The following is a 21,850-nucleotide window of genomic DNA, read 5'->3' on the forward strand; positions in this document are numbered from 1 at the left end:
TTTAAGCCGTTTAAAAATAAATAAAAACACATTTTAATTATAAATATATATAAATGTATATTTATATAAAATTCTTGTACATTTTGGACGGTATGTTTGTTCTTAATTACAATTATTTAAGATCTATTAAAAAGGACGGCTAAAATTTAAAAAAAATTTGTAAAAAACATTAAAAAAAAATTAATAACTAAATTTGTAAATTAAAGTGAGTAAAGTTAGAGGAATGATAAACTTCGCTTGCAAACCGGTTGCAGAATTGCACCGATTGTCGAAGTAGCAGAAGCACCAATTGACTTCATCGTAGTAGTCCCGGTGAATGTCGAGCTCTTTGATGGTGTTGTTGACGAAGTGGCCCAGGCGAACGTCCTTGGCAGCTGGACGACAACCTTCGTAGTGATCGGCAGGTATATCGGTACGGAAGTCTTTGAGGGAGCTCAAGCAGTCACGAGTTATCAATGTCTCGGCTGAAAAATTGAGTTTTTAGAAAAAATCGGTTGTAGTTACCGATCTGATATAGAAATCGGCACTTGTTTTTGGACATATCGGTTCCTTAGATCATCCTAGAACTAAATGTACCAAAAGATCGGCACTTTTCCAAAAGATCGGTATGAGACTTGTGATGTTCCGCGTTGGAATCGTCTTGGAGCTAAAGTTCCAACCGCGATAATTACTAAACTATTGGAGTTACAAAAAAAAGTTTCGGACAAAATTTGTAGTACTTTTGATTCTCTACAAAAAAGGACTCATAATTTTTCCGTATTTTCAATATTTTACCCGAAAATTCACTCTTAAAATTTATAACCAACAAATTTTTAACTTTATGAATTTTTGTAATTTTCAGTGAAAATTTTGACTTAAATATTGGAGTTACAAAAAAAAATTTGGGACAAAACCTAGGAAATTTTATTTCCTACAGAAAATGTCTCATGATTTTTCCATATTTCCAATAATTTTCCCAGAATTTTCATTTTAAAATTTATAATGAAAAATTTGAATTTTTTATCGGTGTTAAAAATACTTCAAATTATGAAAAAGTGATTACTTTTGAACTATTAAAGTTATAAAAAAAAGTTTGAGGCAAAACTTGTAGGAAATTCAATTTTCTACAAAAAATGTCATAATGTTTCAAAATTCCCGGTATGGAACGTGATGTTCCGCGTTGGAACCGTCTTGGAACTAAAGTTCCAACCGCGATAATTACTAATCTATTGGAGTTACAAAAAAAAGTTTCGGACAAAATTTGTAGTACTTTTGATTCTCTACAAAAAAGGACGCATAATTTTTTCGTATTTTCAATATTTTATCCGAAAATTCACTCTTAAAATTTATAACCAACAAATTTTGAACTTTATGAATTTTTGTAATTTTCAGTGAAAATTTTGACTTAAATATTGAAGTTACAAAAAAAAGTTTGGGACAAAATTTTTAGGAAATTTTATTTCCTACAAAAAATGTCTCATGATTTTTCCATATTTCCAATAATTTTCCCAGAATTTTCATTTTAAAATTTATAATGAAAAATTTGAATTTTTTATCGGTGTTAAAAATACCTCAAATTATGAAAAAGTGATTACTTTTGAACTATTAAAGTTACAAAAAAAAGATGAGACGAAACTTGTAGGAAATTCAATTTTCTACAAAAAATGTTTTATAATTTTTTCATATCTCCAATAATTTTTATTTGAAAATTCATAATGAAAAACTTGAATTTTTAGAAAAAATCGGTTGTAGTTACCGATCTGATATTGAAATCGGCACTTTTTTTTGGACTTATCGGTTCCTTATATCATCCCGGAACTAAATGTACCAAAAGATCGGCACTTTTCCAAAATATCGGTATGGGACTTGTGATGTTCCGCGTTGGAACCGTCTTGGAACTAAAGTTCCAACCGCGATAACTACTAAACTATTGGAGTTACAAAAAAAAGTTTCGGACAAAATTTGTAGTACTTTTAATTCTCTACAAAAAAGGACTCATAATTTTTCCGTATTTTCAATATTTTATCCGAAAATTCACTCTTAAAATTTATAACCAACAAATTTTTAACTTTATGAATTTTTGTAATTTTCAGTGAAAATTTTGACTTAAATATTGGAGTTACAAAAAAAAATTTGGGACAAAACCTAGGAAATTTTATTTCCTACAGAAAATGTCTCATGATTTTTCCATATTTCCAATAATTTTCCCAGAATTTTCATTTTAAAATTTATAATGAAAAATTTGAATTTTTTATCGGTGTTAAAAATACTTCAAATTATGAAAAAGTGATTACTTTTGAACTATTAAAGTTATAAAAAAAAGTTTGAGGCAAAACTTGTAGGAAATTCAATTTTCTACAAAAAATGTCATAATGTTTCAAAATTCCCGGTATGGAACGTGATGTTCCGCGTTGGAACCGTCTTGGAACTAAAGTTCCAACCGCGATAATTACTAATCTATTGGAGTTACAAAAAAAAGTTTCGGACAAAATTTGTAGTACTTTTGATTCTCTACAAAAAAGGACGCATAATTTTTTCGTATTTTCAATATTTTATCCGAAAATTCACTCTTAAAATTTATAACCAACAAATTTTGAACTTTATGAATTTTTGTAATTTTCAGTGAAAATTTTGACTTAAATATTGAAGTTACAAAAAAAAGTTTGGGACAAAATTTTTAGGAAATTTTATTTCCTACAAAAAATGTCTCATAATTTTTCCATATTTCCAATAATTTTCCCAGAATTTTCATTTTAAAATTTATAATGAAAAATTTGAATTTTTTATCGGTGTTAAAAATACCTCAAATTATGAAAAAGTGATTACTTTTGAACAATTAAAGTTATAAAATAAAGATGAGACAAAACTTGTAGGAAATTCAATTTTCTACAAAAAAATGATTTATAATTTTTTCATATCTCCAATAATTTTTATTTGAAAATTCATAATGAAAAACTTGAATTTTTAGAAAAAATCGGTTGTAGTTACCGATCTGATATTGAAATCGGCACTTTTTTTTGGACTTATCGGTTCCTTATATCATCCCGGAACTAAATGTACCAAAAGATCGGCACTTTTCCAAAATATCGGTATGGGACTTGTGATTTACCGCGTTGGAACCGTCTTGGAACTAAAGTTCCAACCGCGATAACTACTAAACTATTGGAGTTACAAAAAAAAGTTTCGGACAAAATTTGTAGTACTTTTGATTCTCTACAAAAAAGGACTCATAATTTTTCCGTATTTTCAATATTTTACCCGAAAATTCACTCTTAAAATTTATAACCAACAAATTTTGAACTTTATGAATTTTTGTAATTTTCAGTGAAAATTTTGACTTAAATATTGAAGTTACAAAAAAAAGTTTGGGACAAAATTTTTAGGAAATTTTTTTTCCTACAAAAAATGTCTCATGATTTTTCCATATTTCCAATAATTTTCCCAGAATTTTCATTTTAAAATTTATAATGAAAAATTTGAATTTTTTATCGGTGTTAAAAATACCTCAAATTAGGAAAAAGTCATTACTTTTGAACTATTAAAGTTATAAAAAAAAGTTTGAGGCAAAACTTGTAGGAAATTCAATTTTCTACAAAAAATGTCATAATGTTTCAAAATTCCCGGTATGGAACGTGATGTTCCGCGTTGGAACCGTCTTGGAACTAAAGTTCCAACCGCAATAACTACTAATCTATTGGAGTTACAAAAAAAAGTTTCGGACAAAATTTGTAGTACTTTTGATTCTCTACAAAAAAGGACTCATAATTTTTCCGTATTTTCAATATTTTACCCGAAAATTCACTCTTAAAATTTATAACCAACAAATTTTTAACTTTATGAATTTTTGTGATTTTCAGTGAAAATTTTGACTTAAATATTGAAGTTACAAAAAAAAGTTTGGGACAAAATTTTTAGGAAATTTTATTTCCTACAAAAAATGTCTCATGATTTTTCCATATTTCCAATAATTTTCCCAGAATTTTCATTTTAAAATTTATAATGAAAAATTTGAATTTTTCATCGGTATTAAAAATACTCTAAATTTTGAAAAAGTGATAACTTTTGAACTATTAAAGTTACAAAAAAAAAATACTCTTAAACCAAATATTATTATTACCTCCTTTGCGTTCTATAACTTTAACACAGACATCATCAGGTTCTGGACAGTACTCTCCCCAGTACCACAACCAATTAAAGGGAGTTCCACACCCTGGTTGGTTACTGTTACACTTGTAACAGAGCAGCCATCCTCCAGCCGCTGACACTAATTAAACAAAACAAAATTATTATTATTATTATTATTATTATTAAAGAATCTTAAAAAAAAAATCTAAAATAAAAATTAAATAATTACCTTGTCTGTTTAATAATCCAAAAATTAACAATAAAAACACACACCGCTTAATCATTTTTTTTTTTTTTTTTGTAAATATTCAATATTAATTTTTTTTAAACAATTAATTTATATCATTAATAATAAATAAAAATAATTTATTAATAATTGTTTAAAAAATATTAATGGTCGCACCCAGTAAATGTCGCGTCTTGTGTTGACTAATACAATAATAACAATAATAACAATAGTAATAATTAAGATTCGAAAATTAAGGGGGTTGGCAAAATAGGACTGACTTACCCCAAGAGCACTAATTTTTAAAGTTAGTGCCAAAAAATTCCAAGAAGGGGCGCTAATGGCAAATTCTGCCGCCACTTAGTGAAAGGGATTTAATTATTGACACCCTATTTTATTTTAAATCTTATTTATCTACAATATTAATAACAATTTTTCTATACAAGAATTAAAAAAAATTAATGAGAAAGATTAATTAATTAAAATAATAAAGATTAGTATTCTGAAACTCGTAAAATAAACTAGAAGTAAGCACTAAAATTTCCAGATTTTTAATTATTTTTTAAACTAATCAAATTAAACTTTTTTTTTAATAAATAAATTAAGTATTAAAAATTAAAAATATCGGATATTTACATTCAACTGAATGGTTATTAATTATAAAATAATTGGTGTCAATAATTGGTACACAAAATATATGGATCTGATATTGACAGGTGAGTTTATACCAAGCTGTAACCTCTCCAATCAGACTTTACTTATTTCATTTAGATCAGATTAATGGTGACAAGTAAGCATTAAGGGTGTCAATAATTGGTCCAACGGTATGTCACTAGTTGGATCAATCGATTTATCAGCCTGTCAATAATTGGTGTATCCGGATGATTGACTTTGTCCATTGAAATTAATTATTAAACTTGAGAAAATATTATTAAAAAGCATTAATTTTGTTTTTCAAAAGATTAATTAATATAATGTAAAACAAAAAATTGGACAATCTTAATTTAAAATATGTTTAAAAAAATGAAATCCTAACTTTTGTTAAATTGCACTGTATTTTCTTAACTATTGATGTTTTTAAAGATATAAGCTCATCCCAATGTTACACTCATCAAGAGCTTTCATTTGAGTACCCACATGCATTTTTGATATATTTTTCATTTATACATATATATAATATATATAAATATATACAATATATGAAAAATTGATGAGGGTATTCAAATGAAAGGTCTCGATGAGTGTAACATCAGGATGAGCTTATATTTTTAAAAATGTCAATAGACCTCAAGATACAAGGTCATTTCTTAATTATTGACATTTTTAAAGATATAAGCTCATCCTGATGTTACACTCATCAAGAGCTTTCATTTGAGTACCCACATGCATTTTTGATATATTTTTCATATATACATATATATAATATATATAAATATGTAAAATATATGAAAAATTGATGTGGGTACTCAAATGAAAGGTCTTGATGAGTGTAACATTAGGATGAGCTTATAATGTTAAAAATGTCAATATTTCACAAGATACAAGATAATTTCTTAATTATTGACATTTTTAAAGATATAAGCTCATCCTGATGTTACACTTACCGAGAGCTTTCATTTGAGTACCCACATGCATTTTTGATATATTTTTCATACATACATATATATAAATATATAAAATATATGAAAAATTGATGTGGGTACTCAAATGAAAGGTCTCGATAAGTGTAACATCAGGATGAGCTTATATCTTAAAAAATGTCAATAGTTCACAAGATATTTGTTAAAAAATACGCTGTACTTTCTTAACTATTGACATTTTTAAAGATATAAGCTCACCCTGACATTATACTTATCAAGAGCTTCCATTTGAATACCCACATGCATTTTTAATATATTTTTCATATATACATATATATAATATATATAAATATATAAAATATATGAAAAATTGATGTGGGTACTCAAATGAAAGGTCTCGATAAGTGTAACGTCAGAATGAGCTTATATCTTTAAAAATGTCAATAGTTCACATATCTTAATTTAAAATCTGTTTAAATGTCTCTTAATAATAATTAATTGAACAATTTACAATATTTTACAAAAATTTTTAATATTTTAAATGGACTATTAATACTAATCAACAATTTCCAATTAAGATAAAAATAAATTAGAAATATATAAATGACAGTAAAATTTATTAAAATTAATAAGCAAATCTGAGTTTGGGATCATAACCAAGTTTATCGAGGTTAGGAGTACAGGCGAAATTGATCATAGGTGGGGGGCCACACATCAGAACAATAGTATCATCTGCTGGAGGGAACATATGTTCCTTGATCATGTCCGCGTTGATGTGCCCCGTGGAGTACTTCCAGGTGTCTCTGGCTGAGTCGAGAGTGTACCAGAGCTTGAACTGTTCCGGGTAGTCCTTGAGAACCTGTTCCAGTTCCTCGCGCAGCAAGATGTCCTTTTCCGTTTGATTCGCGAAGAGCAAAGAGACTTTGGTTGAGTCTTGCGGGTCTTTGCAGATCGCTCGGATCAATTGCAGCATTGGAGTTATTCCAGTTCCTCCGGCGATCATCACAACCTGGAAATTAAAAAAGTGAGCAGTGAAGTCGATTAGGAATTTTATAAGGAGTAAATGAAAAAAAAATTTTTGAAAATCGGGCAAGTAGGAGCTGAGATATGGACAATTTTGAAATCCGTACATTGTTCTGTACGGATGTACGTATTGTAATTTTCTCGTTAATTTTGAGTAATTCTAATGTACAAAAGCAATTTTCTTGTTAAGTTAAGGATTTTGAGTCGACTGAGATGGCTTTCAAGTTAATTTGAAACATCAAAATTAACTTAAGGACCGAAATTTTGAAAATTTTTCCTAAAATCCGAATTAAAAATTTTTTATCTAAAATTGTGACTAATATTCCAATTTATTTATCTTAGTGTATAATTTGCCGGTAAAAAAATTATTTTAAATCGGGTGAGTTGGAGCCGAGATATAACGAAGTCGTACATTAGTACATTTTTTAGTACGGATGTACGGATCATTGATTTCTCGGTAAATTTAAATAATTTCAATGTACAGAAGCATTATTATTGTCAATTCAAGTATTTTGAGTTAACTGAGATGGTTTTTAAGTAAATTAGAAGCTTCAAAATTAAATTACCGACAAAATTTTGAAAAGTTAACAGTGTGTGCTACTAAGAATTTTATAAGGAGTAGATAGAAAAAAAAATTTTGAAAATCGGTTCAATAGGAGCTGAGATATGGACAATTTGGAAATCCGTACATTGTTCTGTACGGATGTACGGATTGTAATTTTCGGGTTAAATTGAAGTAATTTCAATGTGCGAAAGCACTTTTCTTATTAATTCAAGTATTCTGAGTCGACTGAGATGGTTTTCAAGTTAATAAGAAGCTTTAAAATTAAGATAAAAACCAAAAAAAAGTTATTTTTAATAAAAAAAATTACCTTTTTAACATGGTATTGACTAGGAGGTTCCTTTCTAAGCAACCTGATAGCAAAGTTGCCCTTTCCATGATAAACAAGCCTGCCCGAAGGTCCCTTGAAGTCAATAGTGTCTCCAATTTTCATCGCCTCCAAGTACTGGCTCATCTTTCCGCCCTCGGGGAACTTCGGGTGGACATTCTTGAAATAAACCTGAAACAAAGCAAGATTAGCATCCAAAGAACTGAACCAGGATTAATCTAGAGGAGAGACAAGCTTTAGCTTTAGAGACTGACCTTGACAACCAGGTCGACGAATCCAAGGTCGTCATCGCTGGACACCGGAGTGTAGGCTCGGATCACCAGCTCCCCGTTGACCTGGCAGTTCAGATGGACGTGCTGGCCTATGGGCAGTCCCAGGACGTGGCTGCTAGAGGGCAGCCCGAACCTGAACCTCCTGGTGTCGTGGCTGATTACTTGTTTCTCGATCAACGGCAGGCTGTATTTTTTCAGTGGGTCTTCTAGCAGGACTGGAGCTCGCTTCTTTCTTCGGATTAGGTAATGAATTGTTACTCCTATTATCAAGGTTCCTACTGCTCCCACCACTGCTAGTACCTGGAAGTAAAAAATTGAATTTATTGGTAAGTTGGATAAATTTTTTTTTATTAAAAAAATTTTTTGTTTTTAATTTTCTATTTGGTAAAAAAAAAAATTTTTTTTTTTTCAAGTAAGCTTGTAATTTTTTAATGAAATTAAAAAAAATTTTTTTTTCATGAAAAAATTCTAAATTCTTAAAAAATGAAATTTTTTTTTTATTTAAAAAAAAATCTTTTATTAAAAAAAAAATGAAATTTTTTTTTTATTTAAAAAAAAATCTTTTATTAAAAAAAAAATAAAATTTTTTTTTTAAGTAAGCTTGTAATTTTTTAATGCAATTAAAAAAAATTTTTTTTTTTTTCAAGTAAGCTTATATTTTTTAATGAAATTAATAAATTTTTTTTTCATGAAAAAATTCTATATTTTTAAAAAATGAAATTTTTTATTTATAAAAAAATTTCTTTTATTAAAAAAAAATTTTTTTTTTAGTTTTCTTTTTATTAAAAACAAAATTTTTTTTTTTTTTTTTCAAGTAAGCTTGTAATTTTTTAATGAAATTAAAAAAAAAATGTTTTTTTCATGAAAAATTTCTATATTTTAAAAAAATGAAATTTTTTTATTTAAAAAAATAATTCTTTTATTAAAAAAAAAATTTTTTTTTTAAGTAAGCTTGTAATTTTTTAATGCAATTAAAAAAAATTTTTTTTTTTCAAGTAAGCTTATATTTTTTAATGAAATTAATAAATTTTTTTCATGAAAAATTCTATATTTTTAAAAATGAAATTTTTATTTATAAAAAATTTCTTTTATTAAAAAAAAATTTCGTTTTTTTTTTTAAGTAAGCTTGTAATTTTTTAATGCAATTAAAAAAAAATTTTTTTTTTAGTTTTCTTTTTATTAAAAACAAAATTTTTTTTTTTTTTTTCAAGTAAGCTTGTAATTTTTTAATGAAATTAAAAAAAAAATTTTTTTTCGTGAAAAATTTCTATATTTTAAAAAAATGAAATTTTTTTATTTAAAAAAAAAATTCTTTTATTAAAAAAAAAAAATTTTTTTTTTTTTAAGTGAGCTTGTAATTTTTTTAATGAAATTTAAAAAAAATTTTTTTTTTTTGGAAAATTTTTATATTTTTTCAAGTTTACATTTTTTTTAAAAATTTAATTAAAAAAAAAAAATTTCATGTAAAAATTTGAATGTTTTTTAATTAAGCTTGTAATTTTTCAAGTTACTTAAAAAAAATTGTTGTTTTTATTAAAAATTGCATTTTTAATTAATCAAAATTTGTCAATTTTTTTGACATATTTTTTTTGTTAAAAAAAATTATCAAATTAATTCTTATTATAATCTTGCATAATAGCCACACTCTTCATTCTAATGATTAATAATTATAATTAATAATCTAAAACAAAATTTAAAAGAAAACTTACACGTGCATTGATCATATTTCACTTTTTTCGCAATTCCAAAAATGACAATTAAAATAAAACTATTGTCATGAATATCGATAGCAAAAAAGTACTTTTTTTCTTAACTATTTTAATATTAAATTAAATTAAATTGATTTAAATTAAATAAATATTTTTTAATTTTTTCAGGCTCCAGATAAATTGATTTTTGTCACTTGTCGGGCGACACGCAAATGAGGTTAGGAGCTAGAATAATAATAAAATTATCTATCTAGCGCGTCTGCGTTAAATTCGCACTTTATTACTAATACTGGACTGTAGAAAATTTTCGGCAAGTGGTAAGTACTTTTTTATTTTTTTTATTTTAAATATAAATATATATCTAGACTATTATATTTTCTATTTATATTTTATACCTGTATTTTTAATTATAAAGTCAGTTGATAACTGTCAATTTTTTATTTTATAACTTTTAGAAATTTTTTAATAAATTGCAAAAAAAAAATTCAATTTTTTATATAGAAATTTAATTTCATAATTTTTTTTTTTTTAATTTTCACGTTGAATTTTTTTATTAAATTTCTTACAATAATTTTATTTTTAATAAAATTTTTGAAAAATTTCTAATGTACAATTTTTATTTTTATTTTAATAAATTAATTTTGTTTTTTCTTTAGAATAAAAAATTAATTTTTTTACTCTAAATAAAATGTAATTTTATTAAAAATTAAATAATTATTATATTTTATTAAAAATAATAATAAAATTACCTGCAAGTCCATGATGGGTTATGTTCTATATATTGTTATGGCGTCGTTAATTTTTATCTATAAAAGTATATATATAGTACACGACGCACGCTCTTTAAAGACACTTAAAAATTTTTTGTCTAAAAAATTTATTATGATATTATTAAAAGAATTTAAAAAAAAATAAAAAAACTTTTTTTTGTAAGTATAAAATATATATTAAATAAAATATTACTGGTAAGAATTTTCAGAATTTTCTATGTATAGTTAACATAGTTAACATAATTATGAAGATTATGAAGTAGTCATTAATATATATATTGTAATATTATGATAAATTATATATCAGCCGTCTGATTTTTTGTAGTGAGATAACATTTTTTTTTTTTATCGTTATATAAGTGTAATTATACATTTATGGATGATGTTGAAGTTTTTAATTTTTTTTATAGATTCTTATACTATTTTTCTATAAATTTTTTATTAGTTTTTATTAATATTGTCGGATTTTTATTAAAAAAAAAAATTTTGTTAATTTAATAAAAAAATATTTTTTTTAAAATTGGAGGAAGAAATAATAAAAATGGCGATAGCTCCTAAAATTATTTTAATGATTTTAGAAGAAAATTATAAGGCTAAAATTGTAGCTTAGAAAATTTCCTATAAAAAAACGTTTTTATATTATGGAGCTATTTTCAATATTTTAGGAGACATATTAATTTAAATAGTAACTAGATAATAAAAAATTAATAATTATCTAATTACTAAAAAAAAAAAAAGTAAGCCATTCGGCTCCGCCCGAGATGGAAGGTAGATTTCAATTTTTTGTAATTATAAATAATTATAAAAAAAATTTGTCGAATAATTATTATTTAAACTTTTATTAATGAAAGTATAGTTTCTTTTAATTATTTTCAAATCGAACCATCGTATGTTTTCATATTTTTCGTCATTTTTGTGTGTCAATATCCTGTTACGTGAATGTGGAACGCTTCACGTAATAATTACCGTAACTCCTATTCTTTCCCGCTTCACAGCATTATTTATATTTGTAAAAAATTCTTGCCGTAAGATGGACGGTGTGGCTTAATGTATATAGAATAAGCGAAAGGAAATTTAGTATAGACCGGATAGCTCAAATGGTAGAGTAGCCGACATGTCTTCGGAAGGTTCTGGGTTCGAATCCCAGTCCGAGCTATCTAATCATTTTTTTCTCGCATATTCTATAAACTCACATTAAGATGATCCTTTCCACATTCCTTTCTCAATCCTTTCCTACCAATATCCTGTTACGTGAATGTGGAACGCTTCACGTAATAATTACCGTAACTCCTATTCTTTCCCGCTTCACAGCATTATTTATAGTTGTAAAAAAATGTGGAACGCTTCACGATTTTGCGTGTCATCCTTCACTTTAAAGTGAAAGTTTTAAAATTGAGCTATCGTTTTTCAATCAAAAGTTGTTCAGAAGTAAAATTACAAAAATCACAATTTTTATAATTTTTGTAATTTTAATAATTTTTTTGAGGTGAATAACTTCGATAAAATAACTAATAATTGTCAAAAAGTTAACGTTGTATACGTCAAATTAGAAGTAATTTTGTAAGCTTTTATATGAATTTATCAAAAATCAGCTATCTTTTTGCTATTAAAAGTTATACATAAATAAAGTCACCAGAAACGTAATTTTTATTATTTTGATCATTTTGAAGAGCTACTATTTCTAAACTAAACGAAGGATTTCACTCATTTTAATGCTCATGCAAGCTAATTGTGTAAAGAATTTGCATACTAAATTTCATTAGGATCTGTTGAGAATTCTCAACAGAATAACATTCATAAGTCGGTTGCACTATACATTGCCTGAAAATGGTTCAATCGAACTCTTAACTTTGATAAAATAACTAAAAATGGTCAAAATGTCAGTGTTATATACGTCAAATTAAAGGTAATTTCATGAGCTTTCACATGAATTTGTCACAAATTAAGTATCTCTTTTCAATCAAAAGTTATACATCAATGAAGTCACCGAAAACGTGATTTTCACTATTTTGATAATTTTAAAGAGCTGCCATTTCTAAACTTATTGATGGATTTCACTCATCTTCGAACTCATCCAAGGTTATTATCTATAGAATATGTGTAACAAATTTCATCTAGATCCGTCAAGAACTGTAGACACAATCGCGGCAACATCCTGCGTTATATTACATACATATATAAATTTTTTAACTAACGTTATATTTGAGCTTTACTCGACTAGTTAAGAGATATTACGACAAAATTCCGAGTAAATTCCAACATGAGGACCAATGCAAAAGATTGATTTCTATGAAATCTACCTAAAAAATGGCTATAACTCCTAAAATAATGAGTTTAGGGAAAATTTATAGGAACTATAAAAGTAGCCATAACTCCTAAAATATTGATTTTAGGAAAAAATCATAAGAGACCAAAATTGTAGCTTAGAAAATTTCCTATCAATGATGTTTGTATATTATGAGGCTTTTTTTAATATTTTAGGAGATATAGAAACTTTAGTAGTTCCTATAGTGAGAAATGAAAAAATTATGATCTATGTACTATAAAGTAGATCATAACTCCTAAAATATTGAATTTAGAAAAAAATCATAAGAATCCAAAATTGTAGCTTAGAAAATTTCCTATTGATAATGTTTGTGTTATACAGGTCTAACTTTGATACTTTAGGAGATATAGCCACTTTTGTAGTTCCGACAAAATGAAAAATGAAAAATCAATTCCTATTAATTATTTAGGTACTATAGAAGTGGCTATAACTCTTGAAATATTAATTTTAGGAAAAAATCTAAAGAGATTAAAATTGTAGCTTAGGAAATTTTCTTTAATAAATGTTCCTATACCTAAGGTCTATTTTCAATATTTTAGGAGATATAGGAACTTTAGGAGAGACTAGGAAGTAGAATATTAAAAATTATTGTTTAGGAACTATAAAAGTGGCTATAACTCCTAAAATAATGAGTTTAGGGAAAATTTATAGGAACTATAAAAGTAGATCATAACTCCTAAAATATTGATTTTAGGAAAAAATCATAAGAGACCAAAATTGTAGCTTAGAAAATTTCCTATCAATGATGTTTGTATATTATGAGGCTTTTTTTAATATTTTAGGAGATATAGAAACTTTAGTAGTTCCTATAGTGAGAAATGAAAAAATTATGATCTATGTACTATAAAGTAGATCATAACTCCTAAAATATTGAATTTAGAACAAAATCATAAGAATCCAAAATTGTAGCTTAGAAAATTTCCTATTGATAATGTTTGTGTTTTACAGGTCTAACTTTGATACTTTAGGAGATATAGCCACTTTTGTAGTTCCGACAAAATGAAAAATGAAAAATCAATTCCTATTAATTATTTAGGTACTATAGAAGTGGCTATAACTCTTGAAATATTAATTTTAGGAAAAAATCTTAAGAGATTAAAATTGTAGCTTAGTAAATTTTCTTCAATAAACGTTCCTATACCTAAGGTCTATTTTCAATATTTTAGGAGATATAGGAACTTTAGGAGAGACTAGGAAGTAGAATATTAAAAATTATTGTTTAGGAACTATAAAAGTGGCTATAACTCCTAAAATATTGATTTTAGGAAAAATTCATAAGGTCTATTTTCAATATTTTAAGAGATGTAGTTACTTGAAGAGTAAATAAGTAATAAAAAGTAAAAAATTATAATTTAGGTCCAAGAAAAATTAATATAACTCTTAAATTATTGATTTTAGGAAAAAATTATAATAATTAAAAATTCTAGCAAAAAAATAATAATAAAAATTCTAGTAAAAAATATTAATTAAAATTATTATTTTAAAAATTCCAGTAAAAAATTATTTTTATTATAAAAAATTATTATTATAAAAAATTATTATTATTTTTAAAATTCTAGTAAAAAAATAATAATTAAAATTCTAGTAAAAAAAAGTTTTTGTACTACATGGCTATTTTCAATATTTTAGGAGATATATTTAATTTAGTAGATAAAAAATTTATTTTTAAATAAATTTTAAATTTGAATTTCTTTCCCGCGTTTTTATCCCACCAGGTAACGCTGCGTGTAAAAGTCCTTAACATCTTTCAACTGCGCATGCGCCAACCGCAAATTGCAAATGGCGACTCTTGATTCAAGGCAACAAGGAATACTAAATTAAAAAACAGTTATTAATTAAATAATAATTAATTAAATATGTAAATAATGGCAGTGTTACATCGCGCATTATTTACCTGGTTTGAATTATTAATATTTCTCATTCTTCTGGTACTAAGACTGGACCAGCGAATATTATGGAACTGGTTCATTGTTTTCATCCCAATGTGGCTGTACGACACCTTTTTACTGATCTACATCATTTTCAACATGGTGTCGCACTGCAAGAATAATCATAACAGCACCAATTGTTTGAGACGCAAGGTAGTTTATTTTTTTATGATTGAGGATGTCAATTTGAAATTTGTTATTGATTTTTATTTTATTTTTTAGGGATGGCACATGTTGGCGGTCTTGCTGAAATTAAGCGTCCAAATTCTTATCTGCTTGAAATTGGAGGCGCCTTATCTGTATCTTCCTGCTAAAGCTGTTCTTAGTCCGTTTTGGGTCCTTTTACCTGCGTTGACTATTGATGTTTTTTTTCATTTAATTCAACATTCCAGATATTGAGAATTTTTTTTTTAATATAGGTAATTTTTTTTTTTTACTCTTAATTTAAGACAAATTTCAAGACAAAAAATAAGACTAAATTTAAGACAAAAAATAAGACTAAATTTAAGACAAAAAATAAGACTAAATTTAAGACAAAAAATAAGACTAAATTTAAGGTAAAATTTAAGACAAAATTCAAGATGAAAGGTAAGTCAAAATTTATGAAAAAAAAAAAAAGAAAATTTAAGACAAAATTAAGTTAAATTTTGTCTTAATTTTTAAGACCAAATTTGAGAAAGAAAAAAAAAGACAAAAAATAAGTTAAAATTCAAGACAAAAAATAAGTTAAAATTCAAGACAAAATTTTGTCTTAATTCTAAGGATGAAATGTAAGAAAAAAAATTAGGCAAAATTTAAAATAAAATTTAAGACACAATTAACTTTAAGTTTGTCTTTAAACTTGAGACGAAATTTGAGGGGAAAAAAAAAAGATAGAATTTAAAAACAAAATTCAAGAGAAAAAAAAAAGACACAATCTGACGAAAAATAGGAACGTTATCTTTTTTTTTTTCACGATAAAATCTCTTGTAATTTTCAAGTTAGCAGGCATCTGATAAATTTTTGCAACTATAACAAATTCAAGTAATTTGGTTCAGTAGAGCTCGAGAAATCGTGGGTATCTTTTTAAAAAAAAACGTTTTTCTGAAAATAATTTGAATTTTCTAAAATCCTGCTAAAGACATATTCTTAAAGGGTTGACCCTCGCGGTTTTTGAAATACCGTAAATTTTTGGTATTAATGCGTTTACCATAAATTAACCGTTATAATTCTGAAATAATACGGTATTTCTGTGGTTATTTTGGTCAGTTTTTTTACTATAGTTATACGGCATTTCTACCGTACTTTTGCTGCAAAGTTCAGAAATAATACGATAAAATTACCGTAAAACTCTAGAACTTTTATCGTAAAAAATTTATGTATTAACTATAATATTACCATAATTTTACAATAATAAAATGGTATTTCTACGGTAAAAATACCAAAGATATACTGCAATTTTACCGCGTTTATACTGATATAATTAAAGATATAATGCTTTCTACCGTAAGATGGGCGATTGTGTTCATTACTCGGTGAGTTTTATTAGGTGACTGAGTAAATAGATACGGATAGTGTCTCTGATAGCTCAACTGGTAGAGCCTTCGGCGCGTAACTAGATGATCCGGGTTCGAATCCTAGTCTGGACTAAAAAAAATGATAATAATAATAATAAAATCAAAGAAATTAATTTATCAACCTCTTAAAAATTATTCATGATAATTTATAATTTAAAGTTTTTGATGCCTACTGGTCAAGTGACTAGTGAACCTTATTCAAGTCAAGCGATGGACATTCCATTTGCACTATTGGTCGAGAGACATTCTCTCTTTGCATTAGTTCTATGGGGTCCATCGAACTTGAATACTAGTAAAGCTGGAAGTTTTTGTGTTATCTGTTCGAATTGTAAAGATGTTAAACAAATGAAAGTAACTTCATGAGAGCAAAGATAAACTATGAAAAAATAAATGGGGTAGGTTACCAAGCCAGGAATCGAACCTGGATCTCCCTGATAACATGTCAGGAGCTCTACCAGTTAAGCTACCGGGCCCCTTCCCCTTCACTAGTCACTTGACCAGTAGGCATGAAAAACTTTAATTTATATATACATAATGGGTCATGAAGAAAAAAATAATTGTTAATTTATAATAGCGCCTCAATAATTACTACAATACCACCGTAGTACGTAGTTTGGGTGGGGAGAATAAAAAAGAAGGGAAAAGTAAGTAAAGTATCGAGAGTATAAGAATGGACTGAGAAAGGTGGATGGTGGAAGGGGCCCGGTAGCTTAACTGGTAGAGCTCCTGACATGTTATCAGGGAGATCCAGGTTCGATTCCTGGCTTGGTAACCTACCCCATTTATTTTTTCAAAGTTTATCTTTGCTCTCATGTAGTTTCTTTCATTTTCTTTCATTTGTTTAACATCTTTACAACTCGAACAGATACCACAAAACTTCTAGCTTTACTAGTATTCAAGTTCGATGGACCCCATAGAACTAATGCAAAGAGAGAATGTCTCTCGACCAATAGTGCAGATGGAATGTCAATCGCTTGGCTTGAATAAGGTTCACTAGTCACTTGACCAGTAGGCATGAAAAAACTTTAATTTATATATACATAATGGGTCAATGAAAAAAATAATTGTTAATAATTTATAATATTATAAAAAAAAATTTTAAGCCATTGAACAGTAGTAGTAAAACAGCATATTTTTGGTATTTTGCCGGTAATAGAAAGTAGGGATCTTCTTTTCCGGTTTTTTGCTGCAATAGTGCCGCAGATATACAGTAAATATGCGGTACATTTACGGTTTAAATGCTGTTAATATACCGTAATTTTTCTATTGTATTGCCGTAAATATTCTGAATTTATTTCGTAGTTTTTTCGTAATGATTCGACAAAAAAACTGGCTAAAATAACTGAAGTATTACGGTAAAAATACAGTATTTATATCGTATAAATACCGAATCTTTACGGTATTTCCAAAACCGTGAGGGGAGTTTTGAAAATTTGAAAAAAAAATCTAATTTTTTTTAATTTCTAGATGAGAATACCCCCTTAATCAAATAAATGATCGTCATGTGTCAGCAAATAGTCCTGGCGCTTATTAACGACATGAGTATATAAAAAAACTTTCCGCGCGGTTTTTGAAATGCCGCAAAGATTCGATATTTATACGATATAAATGCTGTATATTTACCATACTTCAGTTACTTTAGTCAGTTTTTTTGCCGAATTATTACAGAAATATTGCAAAATAAATTCAGAATATTTACGGCAATACAATAGCAAAATTACGGGATATTAACAGCATTTAGTAAATGTACCGCATATTTACTGTATACTTATTTACTCATCTTGGAACTTTAAAAATCCTACAATCCCTACGCCTTACTTTCAATGATTCGTTGATTGGAATGAAAAACGTAAATTTAATGGAATAAAAATGAAAATTTTATAATCTGCTCATTTTTTGTGATATGGCTTTAAATGCGGAAATCAACAAAAAATACTAAATATTTGATATTTCTTAATTATATCAGTATAATCGCGGCAAAATTGCAGTATAACTTCGGTGTTATTACCGTAGAAATACGATTTTATTATTGTAAAATTATAGTAATATTATAGTTAATACATAGATTTTTTACAGTGAAAATTCTGGAGTTTTACAGTAATTTAATCGTATTATTCTAGTAGCTTTGCAGCAAAAGTACAGTAGAAATGCTGCGTAACTATAGTGAAAAAACTGGCCAATATAACCACAGAAATACCGTATTATTTTAGAATTATAACAATAAATTTATGGCAAGCGCATTAATACCAAAAATTTACGGTATTTCAAAAATCGCAAAGGATTCCCCTAGAACAATTTCTTTGAATGAAACTCCCAAATAAATTTTCCGGTGGTCAATAATTCGTAAGTTACATAATAATAGTATAAATTTTTAATTTAAGAACCTTGGATTGGAGCCAATGACAGCCAAGTTTTAAATAAATAAACACGGCCTAGAATACTTTATTCTTGTATAATCTCTAATGACATTTGAACACTAAAGATCAACAAAATTTTTTAGTCTTCTCAAAGATCTTCAACAAAACAACTTCCCAAATGAATATTTATTCATTAATTTTCCTTTTTTTAACAATTACTTCGCTAGTTTTCGAAATAAATGGACTGACTAGTGTAGCGCGGGCCGTCGCGGGCCAACAAGCGACGTTACTTTGTCGCAGCAATGACGACAATCATCGTTTCATGTTTTGGAAAGTAATTGATAACAATAACAATATCGTCGGTCCGGACAGTTTTTTTGATACTGACAAGTATAATTACCAAGTATTGACCGGAAAATTATTTATTTGGGTAAGTTTTTCGCGTGTTCCAAAATTGGGACTGGCCCAAATTAGGACCGTCCAATTTTTGGGTCAAAGTGTTATTTTTGTTTTACTTGGTAGGGTGTGTTAAGGTTCAAGGTCAAATTCTAGAAAAATGAAAAAAAAGTTTGAAAAATCCAAAAGTGCACGCCTCATAACACTCATTAATTTTTGAAGAAAAAAATTAATTGTGTAATTGATTGAAAAAAAAAATTATAATTAAGTAATTTCTTACAGAGTATTTTATATTTTTTTTTAAATATTGCCGCTCTTTTTTCTTGTCATATGCGCACGCAGTCTAAAAAAATCTAGCTTGATCAAGTGGCGCCATAGTTTTCACGTGACAAATAAGAAAAGTTCGTTTATCTTTGTACGGTTGTATCGTAGTGAATTTTAATAAAAATTCAATTAAAAAAAAAATACGTAAACTAGGCTACTGATATTAAATACGGACCCAGTTAATCGAATTCTTAAACTAATAAAAAAGGTCCGGTCTTGAAATAACAATTTGTCCGGGAGTAATCGTTGTTACATCCAAAATGGAGTGACATCCAGACGTCGACGTAAAATTTTTTTCAAAACGTTTTTTTTTTTTTTTATCAAAATAGCAACATGAAATGATTTTAGAAAGTAAAAGATGGTTTAATTTAAGTGTTTTGTCGGTGTACATCTACTTATATTATTGTATAAGTGTAATATGGTTGTGATAGAGGCATTTAAAGATCACAAAATTGAGCTTGACGGGTTGAGTATAAAGCACAACCTTACGCGCTTTGCGCTATGAGGCGTGCAATTATAAGAGACCTTTTTTGTAGAACATTGAGTTTAAATAGTTTTGTTAGAATTTTATTTTAAAGATTTGGGAAATCAAATTCTGGTTAAAATATTGAAAATTAGAAAAAATCGGTTGTAGTTACCGATCTGATATAGAAATCGGCACTTTTTTTTGGACATATCAGTTCCTTATATCATCCTGGAACTAAATGTACCAAAAGATCGGCACTTTTCCAAAAGATCGGTATGGGACTTGTGATTTACCGCGTTGGAACCGTCTTGGAACTAAAGTTCCAACCGCGATAATTACTAAACTATTGGAGTTACAAAAAAAAGTTTCGGACAAAATTTGTAGTACTTTTGATTCTCTACAAAAAAGGACTCATTATTTTTTCGTATTTTCAATATTTTATCCGAAAATTCACTCTTAAAATTTATAACCAACAAATTTTTAACTTTATGAATTTTTGTAATTTTTAGTGAAAATTTTGACTTAAATATTGAAGTTACTAAAAAAAGTTTGGAACAAAATTTTTAGGAAATTTTATTTCCTACAAAAAATGTCTCATAATTTTTCCATATTTCCAATAATTTTCCCAGAATTTTCATTTTTAAATTTATAATGAAAAATTTGAATTTTTTATCGGTATTAAAAATATCCCAAATTTTGAAAAAGTGATTACTTTTGAACTATTAAAGTTACAAAAAAAAATTTGAGAAAAAACTTGTAGAAAATTCAATTTTCTACAAAAAATGTCTTATAATTTTTTCATATTCCCAAAAATTTTCATTTTAAAATTCACAATGAAAAACTTGAATTTGTTATCGGTATTTTAAATACTAGTTATCTTAATTTAATTTTTTTATACGTCGTCCAAAATTAGGACAGACCCAATTTAAAACCACTAATAAATTTCTTTTTGTAATTTTTAGAGCGTATCAACGCGAGAATCTGGATTTTATCACTGTGTATCTCGAAATATAAGCAACCATTCAAAATTTAACGTCCATACCGTGGAGTTAATAGTTCAAAAAAATGACTATTATTGGGAAAGTCAATTTGAAGTTAATCTTTTACGGACCCTGATGGTTATAATGGTTATTGTTGTCAGTATTGCGGTTTATTTATTAGTAACTACCGGAAAAAAAGGTCTGTATAAAATTATTATTATTATTATCTTTATTACTATTATTATAATAAAAATTTATTTAAATAAAATTACAGATGAATTAAGGCCAATGAATTATTGTAAAGACATACCAAAAATAAAACTTTCTTCGTCAAGATCAGATGGTCCGGGAACAAGTGGATTTTCAAAAGGATACAAACCGTTTCATGAAGATGAATTACCTTAGAATTTGTAATATTTTTAATAATAAATAAGTTAAGCTAAAAAACTGCTCGATTTATTTTTAGGTTTTGAAAATAAAAATAAAAAATTATGGGGAAATTATTGGAAATATGAAAAAATTATAAGACATTTTTTGTAGAAAATTGAATTTCCTACAAGTTTTGTCTCACATTTTTTTTGTAACTTTAATAGCTCAAAAGTTATCACTTTTTCAAAATTTGGGGTATTTTTAATGCCGATAAAAAATTCAAATTTTTCATTATAAATTTTAAAATGAAAATTCTGGGAAAATTATTGGAAATATGAAAAAATCATGAGACATTTTTTTTAGGAAATAAAATTTCCTAAAAATTTTGTCCCAAACTTTTTTTTGTAACTTCAATATTTAAGTCAAAATTTTCACTGAAAATTACAAAAATTCATAAAGTTCAAAATTTGTTGGTTATAAATTTTAAGAGTGAATTTTTGGGTAAAATATTGAAAATACGAAAAAATTATGAGTCTTTTTTTGTAGAGAATCAAAATTACTACAAATTTTGTTC

General features: G+C 26.5%; 3 protein-coding genes across 5 annotated transcripts; 1 reads left to right on the forward strand and 2 right to left on the reverse strand.

Annotated features, from left to right (window-relative positions):
- Positions 1-38: 38 nt before the first annotated feature.
- On the reverse strand, positions 39-4,400 carry LOC123263620. The gene is made up of 3 exons (XM_044726525.1): positions 4,334-4,400; positions 4,097-4,243; positions 39-464 (listed from the first exon to the last, which is right to left on the reverse strand). The coding sequence occupies exons 1-3, from the start codon at positions 4,386-4,388 to the stop codon at positions 181-183; spliced, it is 486 nt and encodes a 161-aa protein (XP_044582460.1). The 5' UTR covers positions 4,389-4,400; the 3' UTR covers positions 39-180.
- A 2,110-nt stretch (positions 4,401-6,510) lies between these two features.
- On the reverse strand, positions 6,511-10,678 carry LOC123263580 (NADH-cytochrome b5 reductase 2). Of its 2 annotated transcripts, none has more exons than XM_044726472.1 (4): positions 10,554-10,678; positions 8,078-8,395; positions 7,806-7,994; positions 6,511-6,919 (listed from the first exon to the last, which is right to left on the reverse strand). In XM_044726472.1, the coding sequence occupies exons 1-4, from the start codon at positions 10,563-10,565 to the stop codon at positions 6,536-6,538; spliced, it is 903 nt and encodes a 300-aa protein (XP_044582407.1). In that variant the 5' UTR covers positions 10,566-10,678; the 3' UTR covers positions 6,511-6,535. The 2 variants fall into 2 exon arrangements, with proteins under 2 accessions (XP_044582407.1, XP_044582406.1); XM_044726471.1 differs by lacking the exon at positions 10,554-10,678 and adding an exon at positions 9,805-9,912.
- On the forward strand, positions 9,986-21,392 carry LOC123263606 (transmembrane protein 60). Of its 2 annotated transcripts, XM_044726505.1 has the most exons (4): positions 9,986-10,121; positions 14,616-14,981; positions 15,051-15,247; positions 20,890-21,095. In XM_044726505.1, exons 2-3 carry the CDS (start codon positions 14,766-14,768, stop codon positions 15,225-15,227), a joined length of 393 nt encoding a protein of 130 aa, XP_044582440.1. In that variant the 5' UTR covers positions 9,986-10,121; positions 14,616-14,765; the 3' UTR covers positions 15,228-15,247; positions 20,890-21,095. The 2 variants fall into 2 exon arrangements, with proteins under 2 accessions (XP_044582440.1, XP_044582439.1); XM_044726504.1 differs by lacking the exons at positions 9,986-10,121; positions 14,616-14,981; positions 15,051-15,247 and adding exons at positions 18,662-19,171; positions 21,182-21,392 and having other exon boundaries at positions 20,890-21,106.
- Positions 21,393-21,850: the final 458 nt, after the last annotated feature.

This window comes from Cotesia glomerata, linkage group LG4 (genome assembly GCF_020080835.1).
Source record: "Cotesia glomerata isolate CgM1 linkage group LG4, MPM_Cglom_v2.3, whole genome shotgun sequence".
NCBI lineage: Eukaryota > Metazoa > Arthropoda > Insecta > Hymenoptera > Braconidae > Cotesia > Cotesia glomerata.